This window comes from Gopherus flavomarginatus, chromosome 13 (genome assembly GCF_025201925.1).
Source record: "Gopherus flavomarginatus isolate rGopFla2 chromosome 13, rGopFla2.mat.asm, whole genome shotgun sequence".
NCBI lineage: Eukaryota > Metazoa > Chordata > Testudines > Testudinidae > Gopherus > Gopherus flavomarginatus.
The window spans coordinates 27,516,275-27,533,591 of record NC_066629.1 but is presented as its reverse complement, the minus strand read 5'-3'; the positions used below and the strand labels follow the sequence as shown (position 1 = coordinate 27,533,591).

The window sequence follows — 17,317 nt, the reverse complement described above, 5'->3', positions numbered from 1 at the left end:
TTGAACACCCCAAGGATGAATACAGCCAACTTTTACCTGATAAAGATTTTCACCCCATCAGATGTCACCCCTCCCACTGCATCACCACTGGGTGATGACAGGTTGCAACCATTAGCCACTGTGCATCACCCCACACATCCTGACGAAACCATTGGGCACCTCCCCACCCCCGACGCAGACACAGGGAAACCAGAGAGACACGCACACCAGAACTCATTGGGGTGAAACATTTACATTTATACTGAAATATGCACTAAACATATAGTGAGTTCTACCAGTCAATGCAATTTTGCCAAAGCAGAATCACAGCTTTTCCTGGGGAAGGTTCAGTCAGCTCCCCATGAAGCAGGGCTGTAATTGGATTTTACATTCTGTGCAAGCTTCCAGCCTTTGAGGTCCCCCAGCCTGCCCCTGGAGTCCCCTTGCTTGCACCCACATACGAGTTCAAGAGACAAGGACTCTTTCCTTCCTTTCACACCTTTTCCTTTGCATTTTCTTCACCGCAATAAATATAAAATTGGCAATGCTCATACACCACAGCACAAACAAGATTCCAGGCTTCAGCATACAACTGTAAACGGTAACTAGATTAGTTTAAAAAATTAAAAGTTCAGAAAGGGTCAGTTCTTTCACAATCAGCCAGTTACAATGGAAGAAGTCATAAAGGCTACACAGGGGCACTCAGACTGGGGTGTGCTGGGCCTGATCCCCAGAGGTGGCAAGCACCCTCCCGTTGAAACTGCAAATACTCAGCACTTCTCAGGACCAGGCTCTAATTTTGGTACGAGAAATTTTCCTCCTTGCTCTCTCCAACGGATATGTGGTTACACTGGGATATGGCCTGATCACTGCTAGATGGTGGCAACAGGACAGTAGCTTCAATGTCCCAGATAGAAGCTGCCCTTCCTGTCCACAGCAGCCGCTGCCATGGCCACACAGACGTGACTAATGCAGCTGGGAAAGACACAATGCAGACTAGAGATGAAAGGCGGCCAACGCTGACCCATGCATAAGCAACATGGCACCTCAGCAAGACAACCTTGAGCATGGAGAACCACCTGAGCTACTCTACCTCAGCCCAACAGATGTGTATTCAACAGGCCAGACCCATACCACTGCAATCAGCACCGAAGCAAGGGGCTCTGGCTCACAGCTGAAGATGGCCTCAGCTGTAAACACACTGCACTGTTACAAAAAGTTAGAGCTTTCTATCAAAATAACTAGATTGCCAGCAAGTAGCTGTCTTACCAGTGTGGCGACACCATGGAGAGACATTTAGTGCACGGGTCAAACAAACATGGTACCTTTCAACCAAAGCCTATAACCCTCAAAAACTAGCATAGAGACCGAAGTCCTATTTCCTCCCCCCACTCTTGCTACAGCTGGGCCTATACCAGCCTGCCAAATCTTCTCCTACCAACCTTTGTTTTAAAATCTGCTTGCTATCTCTCCTCCACACCCCCAAGTTCCTGTGCTGAGGCCTCCATTCTTTCAGCAGAGCTGAAGGCTGTTTCCACAGTTAATGTTTCAAGCTGTTGAAGGGGAAGGACGTGGTGCTACTGAACAAACAGGTTGACAGGGCCCACGGAGCACTCCCCCAACTCACGCTGGCCTGGGGAGATAAGACCAGGACTACTACTTTCCCACTGAACACTATCAGACTTGAACCTTTATTTCTGGGAAATGGGATTCTTCAGCTTTTCTCCACATCTCTGTGTGGATCACATATACTGGAGACTCACACACGCGCTATGCATGCAATCCAGGCAGAAATCCTGCTATGACAAATTCTACAGCAGCAGCAGAAGCATGATGGGGACATAAACGTATTCCTTAATGCTAGATTAAAGCCTGCCTTAAACAGAACCTTTTACTAGAATAAAAGGGCAAACAGGCTATATACACTACATACGTACTTCTTTTTGTAGTGGGGTGGAAAAAGCAATCTAGGTAGATCTCCTGTTTAACAAAAACGGAAAACAAAAATCGGTTCCTCTTTCATTTGCCTGCCAAAAAGTAGCATGACAGTTGAAGGTTGCAGACTTCATGAACACTTCAAGCAGTGCAGAGGCCGCACTGGCTGTTGTATTTTAGTGTGTTGTGCTGTGAACCATGAGCAGGGATACCACCACCGCTGAACTCCAATTGTGGTAGGTCAGTCAAGGAAGATAAACTTGGTTAAAGTATTTTTATTTTGAAGTAGCCAGGCTCTGCATTTCTTATTGGTAAGAATTGTTTTTCCTGTTCACCTTTAAACGAATGACAATTTTATGTAGTCATTACACAGATTATAATTAGCTCTTGTATAAAAAGCTCTAGTGAGACAGAGAGTCCCTGTCAACAGTCCACTCTCCGGACTAACTCCCTTTGCTGAAGGGGAAAGGGGCAGTGTCCAGGAGAGGAAAAAGCTACAGACTGACTCAATTCTTTACTGTCAAAGGCCTTATTTGCCTGAATAAAATGTTTGTACAAGTAAAACAGAAGCAATAAAGAAATATACACCTTAGAACTCGTAAAGCATTAGATTGGTTCAGGCCTTGCCAAGAGGGGCTGAGTATGGGTTAAAAAAACAGGCGTTAACAGTCATTTTAAAAAAATTGGAACTATGAACATGAACAGCACTGCACAGAATCCTGTAGCACAGCCCTAGTAGTGGATGAAATGTCAGTTCTACGTTTCTGACGGGCTTGTGTTTGACGTTAGCTGGAAAACTAAGCTCCTAAACCAAAGAACTGTTAAAAGCTGCCAATACTGTACACAAACCAAAACAAAGAACAGGTTCTATAGGAGACATGATATGCAACAGCACCCAAACGAGACTGCACACAGTCCAAGCAACAATGGAATGAAGTTTGTCACAGCTAACAGACTTTGTAAAACAAAACAATATTTGGGGAGTGTTAAATGAGTTCAGCTCAACTAACACTTCGGTTTTTTACATTTCTGAATTCCAGTTACATTTAGTCTCGTGCTGCTTCAAAAGCAAAGCCAGAAAGCAACAAGTGTCTCTTAAAAAAAAAAAAACAAAAAACCTTAGTAAATAGAACTTCTAAAGGTGGGAACGGTTTTTGAAAAAAATGCAGCTGTTTTGTTTCTAGTGAGTGGAATGCGATTCTGGTTCCCAAGCTAATGCAGAGTATAATCCCCAGGGAAGGGAAAAGCTAAACCGAGAGCTGCATATGGGTTATTAGAGTCAGGCCGATAGGGATGTAGGGGCACCATAGAGCAATAACGTATGTGAGGGGCACAGAGGTGACAGTCTTGTTCTCATTTTAAATGAGGAATGGTTTAAAAGTAAAAATCTTCTTGAGCTACTTTCTTCCTGCAGTAAAACCAGTTAGCCCTGCCCTTCTATGTACAAGACCAGTTTGATGTTAGCCCTCCCCCTCAAAACACTAGACATGAACATCCAGTAACATTCTACAATGGGAAGTGCTTTAAGAAAGAAGGATTCTGTAGTGCCAGTGATAGAACTGATCTGATGGGGCTGGGACGATGTTCAACACTGATATTAGCTGATCAGGCCAGAGCAGCTTGCTTCTCCTCAGGGGTCTCCTCCAGTAGCTGCATGATCAGTTCATGGAGGGGTTTGCAGATCTTTGCATAGCCCCCTCCCGTCAGGTGCAGAAAATCAAACATGTCATGGCAGGAGATGGCGCCATCCGAGTGCACGAAGCCCCCACTGACGTCCAGAAGCTGAACGCTGGCGAGTTTTGGGAGCGAGGCTTTTAGCAGCTGGTTCACCTTGGCATTCTTCTGCCGCAAAGGGTTTGGCTTCTCACCTCGAGGTAGCAAGCTCTGATACAGGAGGCAGGCAAAGAAGAGAGCTTTGAAATGACTCAGACAATATAGTAACTTTCTCTTTCTAGATTTGGGCTCTCATTGTGAGCTTTAAAGGGTCTATCCCATGGGAAGCACTCCTCCCCCTGCACATCCTCGTCAGGCCCACTTTGAAGCATGACTGAAAACAGTCTGAAGGACACTGCTGACCCATGGGCAAATCCTCTCCTCTTTTCACCAATTCTTATCAGCATTCTTATTAGCCACTTACGCCCTCTTTCAATGCAGTTTTAATTGTTGGTTATGCAACTCCCCCAGCTGAAGAAGAGAGACATTCTAAGCTGTTTGAACACAAGATCAGAACTGGTATTACTCAAGTTCTAGTCCCAGCTCTGTCTCTACCTCTCATGTGATTTCACTGCTTCCATTTCTCTGTCTGGGACAAAGACGCCTCTAATGAGAAGATAAGACTCTTCTGAAGGGGTTGAGAAAGTTAGATAATGTTCGCAAAGCCCCCTGAACAGGAGAAACCACCCTACAGTGTTTATTATCATAAATAAGTTACGACCCTCCCCCCCAAAATGCACAGGTAGCATCCAATACCATTGGGATGGGGTGCAAACACCACATGACATGGGTTGTTCCAATGGTGCTATGTTATCACAACCCTCTGATGCACATACCAATACAATAACTTTGGCCTGTGGCTGTCGGGTATTTATCAGCCGCACGATGGCCTCGATTCCACCTGCTACCTCCTCCGCTGTATTTTCATGGTTATTTGTTCCAACCCAGACGACAATGACCTGTGAAGAGGAAACAGGAACTGTGCAGCAAGTTGAGCACTCCACTCAAGGTACACAAACAGGAGAGGCTGTAGCAGCCATGCTGCTCTTGTGGAAAGGGCAATAGCTAGGGCCTAGGCTGTCTGCAACCAATTAGACAAAACAATTAAGAGTTCGGCTGAAATATTAAAAGCCCAGACTGTCAGTTTTGCTGACTCTTGAATCATTTCTTATCAACTTAAGACTCCTCCCTCTCACCCAGTACAGAACCAGAGTCACAGTGTTAAGGAAAGCTACCCTGATCAGCACAGGAATAGATATCTGACATTTCTTCTGCACTGTGTTTAGTTGCCAATTCAGACTCCTAGAGTACCTTGCCTGTCTTACAACACACTAGATGTGTATGAAGCAGACTAGAAGTGTCACAGGTGAAGAGGCTTATTTTTTTCTAAAGCCCCAACCACAGTCTTGGCTCTCAAATGAAACCTTTTTACAGCATTTCTCTACTTTTAAGCCTCAACTCTTATGTGGGGGTCATGCATGTGCTTGACAATAGTGACCAAACTTGAACCTGTGCTGTCCATTATGTATTGTAGGCATTTGTGAAGCACCCTGCACCACAACACCCTGGTACGCTGTATGTCATTTAGAATGTGTTACGAGTTGCGTGAAACCTTGTTGTGGCCTGAGTTACAACTTCACTGAGATGGACAAGTACGAATGCACCCTTCAATTAACATAACTGTACAAGTCAGACAACCTGAAGGAACACCTAAATGCAGTGTCTAACCCTGAAAGAACCTAGGGAGAGGTTTTTGGGTCGGGGTGCAGGATGAAGAGTGTGTTTTTGGTGCTATGAGCAAAAGAAGCTGTTTCTTGCTATTTGATTCCTTCAGTCTTCAGAGACACAGGACTTGGTACATTCCTTGTAAACACACACCTTCTACAGAGGAGTTCTAAAGAAGAAGCTAAGAGCTCATTGGTTAGAGAATGACTATTCTTCTGACTTTTGGTGCCCTCAGCTCTGTACTAGACAATATTCAGAGGTTTTTCTAAACTGAAAAAACAAAAGCCAGCTCTGTTTGTGTTCATACCTTGGGTTTAATGTTCTCTAATTCACCATTCTTCAATCTCCACAGAACATGAGCTGTTGTGTCCCCACCGATCCCAAAATTCAGTGCATGAAGGGGTGAAAAAAGCTCTCGCCATATCTGTAACCAGAAACCAATTTACTATTTTAGATCCAGTGTTACTTTTCAGCATCAAAAATAAAACACATTACACGAAGGGGTAGCTCAGGTAATGATGCATTCAAAGTGAGTGAAGATCTTCTCCAGGGGAGAAGAGGTGCTGCCAGTGGAAGCATTATACATTCTTTGGGCCAGAAGAGGTAATCACAGCAGTTAATGATCTCAGTCCTGGCACAGAGATAAGAGGGAGCTAATACAGAGCAATCTCCCTTCAGCCCATCTAGGAGGGATGTCGATGGTCCAGGAAGGGAGCCATCTCCGGTTCATCAAGGCCAGAACCAGAGGTCAGCTAAACATGGGACTTCTGAGGCAGGAAAGGAAATCTTGAAGGAACTCCTTTCACTGCCTAAGAAGTTAGAAGTCTAGAACCAAATGAGTCACATTGGAAAGTAACACATTCAGAGCAAAGCAGTTTGGTAGCCATTACTGATAAAAGAGTGGATGAAGCGACAGCTTTCAAAACGTTTAATACTTTTTTTTTTTTTTTTTAATATTTTAGTTGCTGCTTTTCCTAATCTCTGGACACTAGGATAGTCAATAGAACAGTCTCTATGCCAGCAGAGGGCCAAGCATGCTAGAACACTGCATGCAAGAGGGTTAAATTGAAATTCTCTGGCTAAGGTGATACATGCAGTAAATTTCATATTTGTACCATTGCAAGATAAGGAAACTTCATTATTGAGAACCAAGTGAAAAACAGTCACATTGGATGGGCACAATCTAGGATACAGAAGGAGTGCGGAGAAGAGAGAATAGAATTCATTTTACATCTACAAATGGGCTCACACAGCAACTGCGGCGTAAGAAAGAGTGGCAAGAGCAAGATAGAGGGAGAGAAATGGGATGTGTATGGTGAAACTAAGAAGGCTGCAAGTGACCTCAGGGAAAGGATGGGTGGGGTAAAGGCTCAAAGTGGCTAACGGGATAGGACTGGGGAAGCCTAGGGCAAGCACAGGGAAATGGACAGGATCAAGGTTTGGACAGCAGCTGCAGAAGTGGAGGTAAGATTAGAAAGGGCTGGAGGACAAGGAGGCACTGTCAGTACTGCATATGTTCACCAGTTACTGGACTAGAAGTGACAGGGAGGCACCATCTCACTCATCTAACCCCACAACTTCATCCCCTCCAGCCATACCTCATACTGCTGTAGCAACTGCACCATGGAATCACCCACAAACAGCACATCGGGCTCCTTGTCCTTGCAGTCCAAGACAAATCTGTTGTGCTGTTTAAAAGAAAGTAGCAACATAAGCTCCAGCTGACAGTTCCCCTTCGGTATCTGTAACCCATGCACAGAGAGTGATAGTTGCCCAACCAGTTCCTCTGCTACCAAATTTTGTGACTTTTCATCCTGCCTGCCCCTCAGGTCCAGCAGTTAAGGAGTTAAACGTACCTTTAGTTTAACTCCTTAACTGCTGGACCTTCCTCCCTGCCTGCTCTCTCCCTGGCATAGACAAGTTCTGACATTTTAAATGGCCACTCCTTTACAACTCAGAGCCCCTCAGGCTACACTATGCACAACACATAAAGGAGGTGCTTGCTGCAGATACTGTGTAAGCAATTCTAAATCTATAGTCATTCACGTTGTTGGCTAGTCAAAATACAACTCTCCTCAGACTATTTCACCCTGCCTAGGAATAGCTTTAATAATTTAGTGGTACGAACAAGAGACCCCAAGTCCAGACACTTGTTGTCATCTATTCTCAGCTTTGTCACTGTCTGGATATATTACACATTTCAGTGCTCTCCAGTTTTTAAGAAACCGGTTGGCAATTCTTCCCAGTTAATGAGCTAGTTGCAATATCTTTCTGGAACTCTGTTTCAAAATGTGGTTTTCAGGTCATGGCACAAAGCTGCTTTTTGCCTCTTTTACTGTGGTAGGTTACTGGAACCCAACAATAATGCTGCTAACAACTGCTAACAGAATCAGAAATGTAAGCAGCTGTATTTTGCTCATTATGCACCTGACTACCTCACAATCTGCTAGTAAAGAGGATCCTATCTAATTTGTCAGCTGTGTTTTCAGTTTTACCTGTGACATCCACCTGTCATCTCCTTGAATATCTTCAGCTGCATGTGGAACTGCTGCTGGGTTTGAGTCTCCCTGGCTCATTCTATTCCTGTTGAAAGAACATTTAATAAATATTATGCTATATATCAAGGATCAAAATCAAGCTCTGACTCTCAAGAGGCCAGAGCTGTTGCCATACACTCATACAAGGAGTCAAGACCAGCAGCAGCTTAGCTTGAAAGAACTGCATTTACAGACATCTGTAACTAATAACAATATCTGTTCTGCTGAAAGCTAATATGCCTGGAAGACTCACTTAAGCAAGTTTTATTCCATGCAGGAACCCTGAATTGTCCCTGCAGCATGATCTTGTTGAAACCATTCTACCAACTTGTGATCAGTGACATCCAGACAGGTGAAAACTACCTTTTAATAATAATAGCAAGTTCATTTTAGTACAATCTTTGCAGGAGCACCTACCTCACCCATGTTAATTTTTCACTATAACATAGTACAGATGCTAATTATCAGAGTATTTGCCACTACTTGTACAATACCCAGATTGCAACTGCATATACACATTTCAGATGGATTAACTGGTTTCAAAAAGACAATATACTAGCTCCATTGGCCCAAGAGGGTCTAAGCAGAAAACATTAGAATTCCACACAGGGCTGGCACCTCCAAAGTATCTGTAGCTGCAGTTCTGTATAATACACCAAAAACCTTTATTCTGCAGCCAGTGTGGTAGTCTAGTGGAGAATACCATTAGCCAACACAGAGGAGACAGACAGGAATATAACCTGGGAAAGAACCCTCACTTTGGTATAGCTTATGTTAGATGCAAAATGTAGAGAGATCAGGTGATCCCTTCTGGCACATTCAAATAGGGCAAGGGAATACCAATATACAAGTGCCAGAGATCATAAATCACAAAATTATATTTAAAAATATTTGCTCTAAAGTATTTGCATATTTAACCCTACAAACTAGTGCTTCCCTTTGAGGAACATATATAGAATAACACAAGCTGCTTCATCCACAAATAACTGAATCACAACATTCACAAGCTGCCCTATAAAGTTCAAGTGCCAAGTACACACTGTGCATTACTCTCACCACTACTCAGGTACCCAAAGAGCTCCAAGGCAAGCAGCAGGAGGGAGAACACAGCGCTCCCACAAAGCAAGCCTTTTCTGACACAAGAGGCAACTGACACCAATGTTTATTCTAATTTTTTTCATCTCAAGTGTCTCTTGCTAAGGAATAAGTCACAGAGCATTACATAAACATTTATCCCTGCTGGAAGGAGAATTTGCCAAAACTAGGCTTACACAACATATGCCCTCTTCACAACAGGAAGTACTAATGTTAATGGCTGACAACCATAGATAAAAGTATTGTTATGGAGACAAAGGGTTTGATGCACAACAGCACTTACTCATTTGGGTGAAAACAGTTTCAAGTTTCCTGAAGCCTTCTGGGTCAATGTTGCCCTAGAGTGAATGAAGTAGAAGGTCTACTGCACACAAGAAAAGTCTGCCACACCAGATCAGACCATAGCTCCATCTGGCCTTGCGGCCTGCAGCTGCCAATAGCTTATGCTTCAGAGAAAGGAGAAAACTCATTTCACCAATCACAGAACATATGAATTTCCATAATGGTTCAGACCTGTGGTCAGCCCATCTAGTCCAATATCCTGTCCTTGGCAGTGGCCAGCACCAAATGCTTCAGAAGAAGGTCAAGAACTCCATAGCAGACAGATGTGGGATAATCAGACTACATGAAAGTCTCATCTCAACCCCTAACAGTTAGAGATTGTCTTAAGACCTAAACATGAGATTTTATACCCATTCCAACACCTTTAGGGGGCAGCATAGTCTATTACAGCCAATATTCCTGTTATCCATATAAACATCCAATGCATCTTTAAATACAACACAGTACGGGAAGAGGGGAATAAGTCTTGAAGATGAGATCTGAGATACAGCTATTACTATTGGACATGAAGTTAACCAGCCCTTTAAAAATTCAGTCACATGATTTGATTCAATAACCTAAATAACCCTAAATACACATATCACTAACAAATCCCACAATATCTCCACCAACACATCTTTGGCAAGAACTTTGGTTGAAACCCTTTTGGTTGGCACAGATAACTGTTTCGTGGTATCAAAGTATGCAGATGCACGTGGGGAATAAAGTCTCACCTAATCAACTGACCAGTGGCTTTCACTTGCAGTGGCAAAGAACACTACAGTGTTGATAGGTTCATGTACTTTTCCATGAGTGTATTATCAGTTCCCACCCAACAATGACTACTCTCTCTTCTAGAGTAATATTAAGGTGCCTAGAACACACAGGATCAGAGACCCAAACGTGACTTTATGCAATGCTGAGAAATACAAAGTAATGGGAAACAGACATGAAAATAGGTGGATCATAATACAGATGATAGTCTCCCATACACAAGCATATGGGATTGATCCTGTACTAAACAAAGGATTTTTACACTTCCAGATGCATAAGCAAGAAGTTAGAGCTCCCTGTAGTCTGGACCAGGAGACTGCTCTGACGCATACCACAAGAAGCATTTCAGGAATATAGGTCAATTTGGAACAAGGTGGAAAGAGGTCTAAGAATTCTCTTCTATCCTTTAACAGAAATTTCTTCTCTTTACTCCTACCTCCCATCATGATTACAAAGAACAACATAGTTTCCAGTCAGTTTCCGCCTCTTGAACTTGATCCCACAAAGAAGTAGGAATGTTTTTAGACAGGAGCAGCCAAGTTGTGAGGAAAAGAAGCATCTCTTAAAAAAAAAAATTGATAGTTACAGCAGGAAAAAAGTGGCAAAACTGTTTGCATCAGACAATGTCTCAGTGTGAAAGTTCCTCTTTAAAGACATATGGCATCATAACCTGGGAAGGTCTGAAGTTCTATATTCAAAGCTACAGATGTACATCATTTCCATTTTACCTTTGTAAAGTCGGATGATGATAATTTTGCTAACAGCGCATCCCTGATGTTTGGTTTTATCTTGTTTCAAAAAGGGAAAATGACTAATAAAAAGATTATGCAAAAAAAATCTGAGGTTATACAAAATTTGACACTCAGTGGATCAGCACAACTAATCAGACATTTAAATACCATTAAGGGAAATCAGGAGACAGTATATACAAATTCTACATCTCTCCTCTTGCCTCAAATAACTCTCCCCACTCCCATCCCCTTAGAAATAATTTTATAAAGTCATGTGCATCACCAGACGGCAACGGGGGCAGAGCAAATAATGAGGCGTTAGCTAGATAGCCTGACAGTCTATTTCCTAAAGATGCAAAGAATCCTATGGCACCTTATAGACTATTTTGGAGCATGAGCTTTCGTGGGTGAATACCCAACTTCATCTTGCATCTGAGGAAGTGGGTATTCACCCACGAAAGCTCATGCTCCAATATGTCTGTTAGTCTATAAGATGCCACAGGATTCTTTGCTGCTTTTACAGATCCAGACTAACACAACTACCCCTCTCATACTTGGTTCCTAAAGATGATACAGCAAATGAGAGACTCAGCTACTGTCATCGTTTGAAAGGGTTCCTATCAAGGCTACACTGAAACACACTGGCAGGTGCAGTTTGGAGGAAGCTGGCTGTTCTGGGGCAGAGGACTCCAGTCTCCTGGCTGTCAACTCAACATCTTTCACCAGAAGATTCACATAGTTTTTAAAGACACACCAAAGGAATAAAAGAAACATTGCCCCAGTAAGTTAGGACTGGTCTGTTACAATATTCCTCCCCTTTGCTATCCAAACCCATTAGGATTGAGAATCTCATTCCACCCGTGAGGTGAATAGATTCTGGAATCCTATCCTATTATTAGTGCAGTGTCTGATGCTAGAGTCTGGCACAGAATCGATCTAACGTGCTTGTGAGGTGAAAAGGCTGTTGGTTAGACTGGTCACAAGCAGAACTCATGGTTGGTTGGTTGAGATAAATAAATAAAAATCCAGAAGTTATCTCAGCATAACTGTTGAACAGGCCTTCAAACCCCCTTGTGTCTAGAGGAAAGGTTTTAGATTCAAGTGGCGTATATTTCATCCCCGTCAATGGTAAGAGCCGAAGTGATAACCCGGCTTACACTTGCTTCTCAAGTGGGAAGGGCCCTAGAACCAGTTACCGCCAGTGACGGCCTCCCGGCACACCAGGACTCGGGACCCAGCGGCCCGGCAGACACACGGACCAGCACAGGCTCTGGCCCGGAACAAGGCAGGGTCACAACACCGCGGAGCTCGGCAGCACGTGCCCACGAGCCCCCGCTGACCGGGCTCCCCCGGGGACACGGTAACGGCCGCTGCTCCCCCGCCCCCGCGGTAAGGGGCGGCCGCCGCCAGGCTGCGGGGAGGGGGCGCGAGCAGGCCCGGCCCGGCCCCGCCCCGCGCGGGGAGCAGCTCAGCTCGGCTCGCCCCACCCCCGGGCGGCCTGAGGGGGCGCAGGGCGGCGCCTCCCCCCCCGGACCCGGGTCTCTCTCTCTCACTCACGCCGGCTGCGGCTGCGGCTGCGGCTCCCCCCGCGTCTCCATCTCTCTCTCTAGCGGGAGGCGCGTCCCCAGACTGCCGCTGCGCCTGCGCGCTACGCTGCTTCCGCTTCCCTCACCCACGGCTGCCAATCACGGCCCGGCTGTCCCGGAAATCCCGCCCAGCCCCACTCCGGGCTTTCCCTCCCCCCACCCCTAGGGGGTGCACAGGGGCCGGTGCGCCTGCCTCGCCCCCCATGCGCGGGGACAGCGGGCGGGGGGGCTGATGAGGTCACCGCGCAGCATGGTGAGTAGACGAAGTGTCGTCACAGAACGATGATGCTCCTGGTGACGTGTGACTTCATTGGCGACGCGGCAGTGGCTCAGTGTGATGATGTCACTGCATAGCGTGATGAGAAAACCAACTGTCAGTGATGCGTATGCTGACGTGTGACCTCATCCACAACGAGGCAGTGGCTTAACCTGATGACGTCACCTAACTGGGCATCACGATGGCCTGCGTGGGGTCCCAGTTTTGTGGCATTTGGGCCCTGGGTGAGGTCATGTTGCTGTTGTGAGATGACATTTTTGCCCAGCCTGGTGACACAAATTGATGATCCATTGTCACAGTGTGGGGACTTCTTTTTTTCAGTGTAACTGCTGGGTGCCATGGTGTGTCACAGTTGTGGTGCAATAAGATGATAGTCTCATATAATTTGACAACCTGTTGTTTCAGTGAGTTCTTTAGATGCAAAGGATGGATGTGCGTGTGTGTGTCTTCAATCACCATGTTCTGGGTGTCCCTGAACTTCTGACTGCCAGAAGCTGGGCCTGGACAACAGGGAATGGGTCACTCAATACATTGCCATATTCTGTTCACTCCCTCTGAGGAATCTGGCACTAGCCACTGTCGGAAGACAGGATACTGGGCTACTTGGGTCACTAGTCTGACCCACTATGGCCATTCTTATGATGATGCATGGCATTGCAGTGAGATGATGTTATCATTCAATGTAGCAGTGCAGAGCTTCACTGGACTGGAATTTGTTGTTATGTGTATTATAGCATCTAGGAACTTAATCATGGCCCAGGACCCCATTGTGCCAGGCACAATGAACAAAAAACAGTCCCTGCCCCAAAGAGCTCACAAGCACCTAGAGCTTTCGGCTGAGGTGCTAATCAGCACTGGTTTGTTATTTCAGGTGTGATCATGAACAGTGGGATTTGCACTAAGGTTTGATCTCTCTCTGGTGCACAACATTGCAGGGTCTGAATGCCTGGTTGGTGTATGGTTTCTCATGAGCCTTGGGCTACTGGCAGTGATTTACTTTTTTTAACATAGTCATATTCTTTGGAGAAAATATTTGTCAAAAGAACTATATACACATTACATATAAAAGAAAAAGGTTTAGCAAAACTGGAACTATAAAAAGACTATTAAATATTTTCTAAAAATAAGTTGTACATTTTAATCTCCATTATTTATAACACCCTCTTAGAATTATAATGACATTTCCTTAGTTGCCAGTTTTATCAGTTTGGCAAACACAGGTCTTTCCCTTTGTATTTCTAACAATGCTGAAATTAAGCTCATTTTATCTACATCATTTTCTGGATGCATGCAGCTTTGGTTATATCAACACCTTTCTATAAAAAGGGATATACTAGTTCAATGGCTGCTTGGCCAATAGGGGGTGCTCACACATCAGTTTATAACAATAGGCCAAACTTGGGTGCCTAAAATCAGGTACCTAATGGCCATTCGTTCAAAAAGTGCTCCCAACAGCTCTTATTGACTTCAGTGGGAGCTGTTGGGTGCCCAGCACTTTTGAAAATCAGACCACTAAATCCATATCTAGGTATCAGATAATTGACCCAATGATTTTCCATTGACGACCATAGGAACTGTAGGTGTTCAGCATCTCTGAAAAATCAAGTTACTTATTTAAATGCTTAACTTTAGGCAAAGATATTTGAAAAAATTGAATATAGTTTTTTTGGAGACTGAAGTTCTCTGTGCATTACTAGGCACAGGAGAGAGAAAATGTCATTCGGTTCTTGGACTCAGTGATAGCAAAGGAGCCAGTTAATACCTATTTCTGGCTGTGAGATGCGGACAGCTATCCGCTGGGAACTTGAACTGAGACCTACCAAATTCACTCCATGCAGGCTGCCATATAGTCATCAAATGGAAAAGACTGTTTACCTAATTTGGATTTGAATGAGGTACAGAGAGATGGAAACCTCACTATCTTATCACCATTCTACTAAAATATCCAGTCCCTATGCACTAGGACAGCCCTAAAGGAGGAGCACAGTCTGACTCTCAGCTTACTTGTGGCACAAAGGTTGCCCTGATTCAAGTCCTGATTTCTCAGTGGCTGAATCACACATTGCATGAATATTTTAGCCATTTAAAGAGGTTTATTTTGTTAATCTGACAGCTCGTGGGTTAGCTTTTAAAGAGGGATTTAGGTCCTTTATATCCCTTTTGAAGCCCTGAGGATTCCCACTTTCTAAACACTATCCTTGTGTCGTAGTTGTGATCTTCCTTCTGGCCAAGGTGGTTTGGGAGACCATCGATGCCATTTTTAAATCAGCAAGAGGAAGGTGCTGAGAGTGGTGTAACTGCTCCTACCCTTCTCTTGCAGAGAATGAACCGCAGTACAGCTTCAGGACAGCCATTCGAATATTGAGTAATATTTTCAAAGCACCTAAAATACCTAGGAGCCAAAGTCACATTAGTCCTAAATCACTTAGGTTCTTTAAAAAATTCTACCCTTTATGGAAAGGACAGGGCCGGTGCAACCATTTAGGTGACACTAGGACTTGGGGGGCGGCATTTTCTTCAGCAGCGACTGCAGCGGCTGGATCTTCGGCCGCCCCGGTAGCCGCTGGCATTTAGGCGGAGGGAGCTGGGGCAGGGGAAAGAAGAGAGGGCCGCCTGCAGCAAGTAAGGGGGGGCGGCACGCAGGGGAACTCCCCGCCCCACCTCCTCCCTGAGCATGCCGTGGCTGCTTCACTTCTCCTGCCTCCCAGGCTTGTGGCACCTAAGCTGATTGGTGCCACAAGCCTGGGAGGCGAGAGAAGTGAAGCAGCCACGGAGTGCTCTGGGAGGAGGCGGGGCAGGGATGAGCTGCTTCACTTCTCCCACCTCCCTGGCTTGTGGCGCCAATCAGCTTAGGCGCCACAAGCCTGGGAGGCAGGAGAAGTGAAGCAGCGATGGCATGCTCGGGGTGGAGGCGGAGCAGGGGTGAGCTGGGGAGGGGGGTGCCTCAGGGCTGAGGGTGGGAAGCTGCTGCGGGGGGGGCACCTCAGGGTGGAGGGGAGGAGCTGCCATGGGAGGGGATGCCTCAGAGCGGAGGGCGGGAGCTGCCGTGGGTCGGGGGGTGCCTCGGGGGGGGGGCTCGGGGATGGGGGAGGGTGCAAGATGGAAGTTTCGCCTAGGGCACGAAACATCCTTGCACCGGCCCTGGGAAAGGGCAATTAATTGTTATTGAGTTCACCAACAATAAAGTCCTCCAGTTCATCACCTGTATTGTTCCCCTGTGGTTACAGGGAGGACATGTTTTATGATGCTATGGATTATATTTGGCCCATCAGCTGCAGGTTAGAAGAGATAATCTACAAGGGAACTAAACACGATACCAGTGTAAGGGAAAAGGAATGTAAGGGGAGGCAGAAGAAAAGTCTACCAATAATAGAGAGAATAAACAATGCGAAAGCTTTCACAGGGGCTGAGACAGCTGATCAAGGAGCAATGGATTAAAATTCAGCAATGAGAAATGTAAATTACATACTAGCAAAATGTCAGCAAGAGACAGAGTGGTTCTGGTGATCAATAGGATCCAGAGACTTTCACCTTGAAACCACTGTTTTCAGTCCAGCTGTGTCTGGAAGTGACTGCACATTGTTATATATTCGTAGTGGATTTGTGATGTGGACACCCTACCACTAGGAACTGGACTGAGATTACTGTCTCAGATATATGTAATGCTCAGGACAATGCCACAAGAATGGCATGTACTGTGTGCTGAATTTCCAGATTTATGACTGTGCTGGATGTGTGAAATGGCATTTAGGCATCAGAGGTAGCTCTGAAGACCCCTCCAAATAGAATTTGCATAGAGGACCACTCAAGAATGAGAATTTCCTGAGATACCTAAATCTAAAAGTTGAAGCTGAATCTGGGAGGGATTAAAGGAATCAAACCTAAGTATGATTTTCCACACCCGCAAACCATCATTTGGTGAAAATCATACAGAGAAAACCCAAGCAGTGCCAGGTAAGTGATACTTAATAATAGAAACCTAGAATCTTAAAAGTGAGGTTAGAGAAAACTTTATACGTTTAAAATAAATGAACTCCATACCCTTTGAAACCCTGGTCTCCTCTGTTACATATGTGATATCCCTCATTTGGAAGTATTTGACAAATATTTGAAAGCCACGAGGGTGATCTTAGGCTTCCTTTAGTGATTCAAGTCACCTTGGGTACCTTTTTTAAACACATCTAAGTGACTTGGGAAGCTGAGACCAGAAAATAGGTCTGTGCTCAAAGTCAGACTTTGCACTCTGTGCCCAATCTGCCTATACAAAAGTGACAGCAGAGCAAGGTGCATATCCTGTAGTGGAAATTCCTAGAAATCACCTGTTTATTTTATTAATGTATTATTTATTGCTTTTTCCAGAAAATCAGAGTAAATTGTATAATTTCCCGTGTATTTAGGAAACACTGACAAGATGCTTTTCATTGCTTGTCATTAATCTGGGTGTCTCCCACATTGGCCAATTTCGATGGGATAGGGAAGGAGAATTAATATATTCTTTGGTTATGCTGCCTGGACCTGGGACGGATATGAAGGATGCAGCCACCAGGAGGAAATCTAAAGAAAACACTGCATAAACGTTCCTCGGTGACGGTCTCTGTGCTAGAGGTTCCCTTGGTATTTAGAGCAGCAATGAATTCTCACCAT

At 44.9% G+C, this 17,317-nt stretch overlaps 1 protein-coding gene across 2 annotated transcripts; it reads right to left on the bottom strand.

Moving 5' to 3' along the window:
- Positions 1–216: 216 nt before the first annotated feature.
- On the bottom strand, positions 217–12,435 carry PAFAH1B2 (platelet activating factor acetylhydrolase 1b catalytic subunit 2). 2 transcript variants are annotated; one of them, XM_050921916.1, is made up of 7 exons: positions 12,368–12,435; positions 9,268–9,322; positions 7,848–7,935; positions 6,951–7,040; positions 5,660–5,776; positions 4,464–4,586; positions 217–3,798 (listed from the first exon to the last, which is right to left on the bottom strand). In XM_050921916.1, the coding sequence occupies exons 3-7, from the start codon at positions 7,926–7,928 to the stop codon at positions 3,520–3,522; spliced, it is 690 nt and encodes a 229-aa protein (XP_050777873.1). In that variant the 5' UTR covers positions 7,929–7,935; positions 9,268–9,322; positions 12,368–12,435; the 3' UTR covers positions 217–3,519. The 2 variants fall into 2 exon arrangements, with proteins under 2 accessions (XP_050777873.1, XP_050777871.1); XM_050921914.1 differs by lacking the exon at positions 9,268–9,322 and having other exon boundaries at positions 12,368–12,429.
- Positions 12,436–17,317: the final 4,882 nt, after the last annotated feature.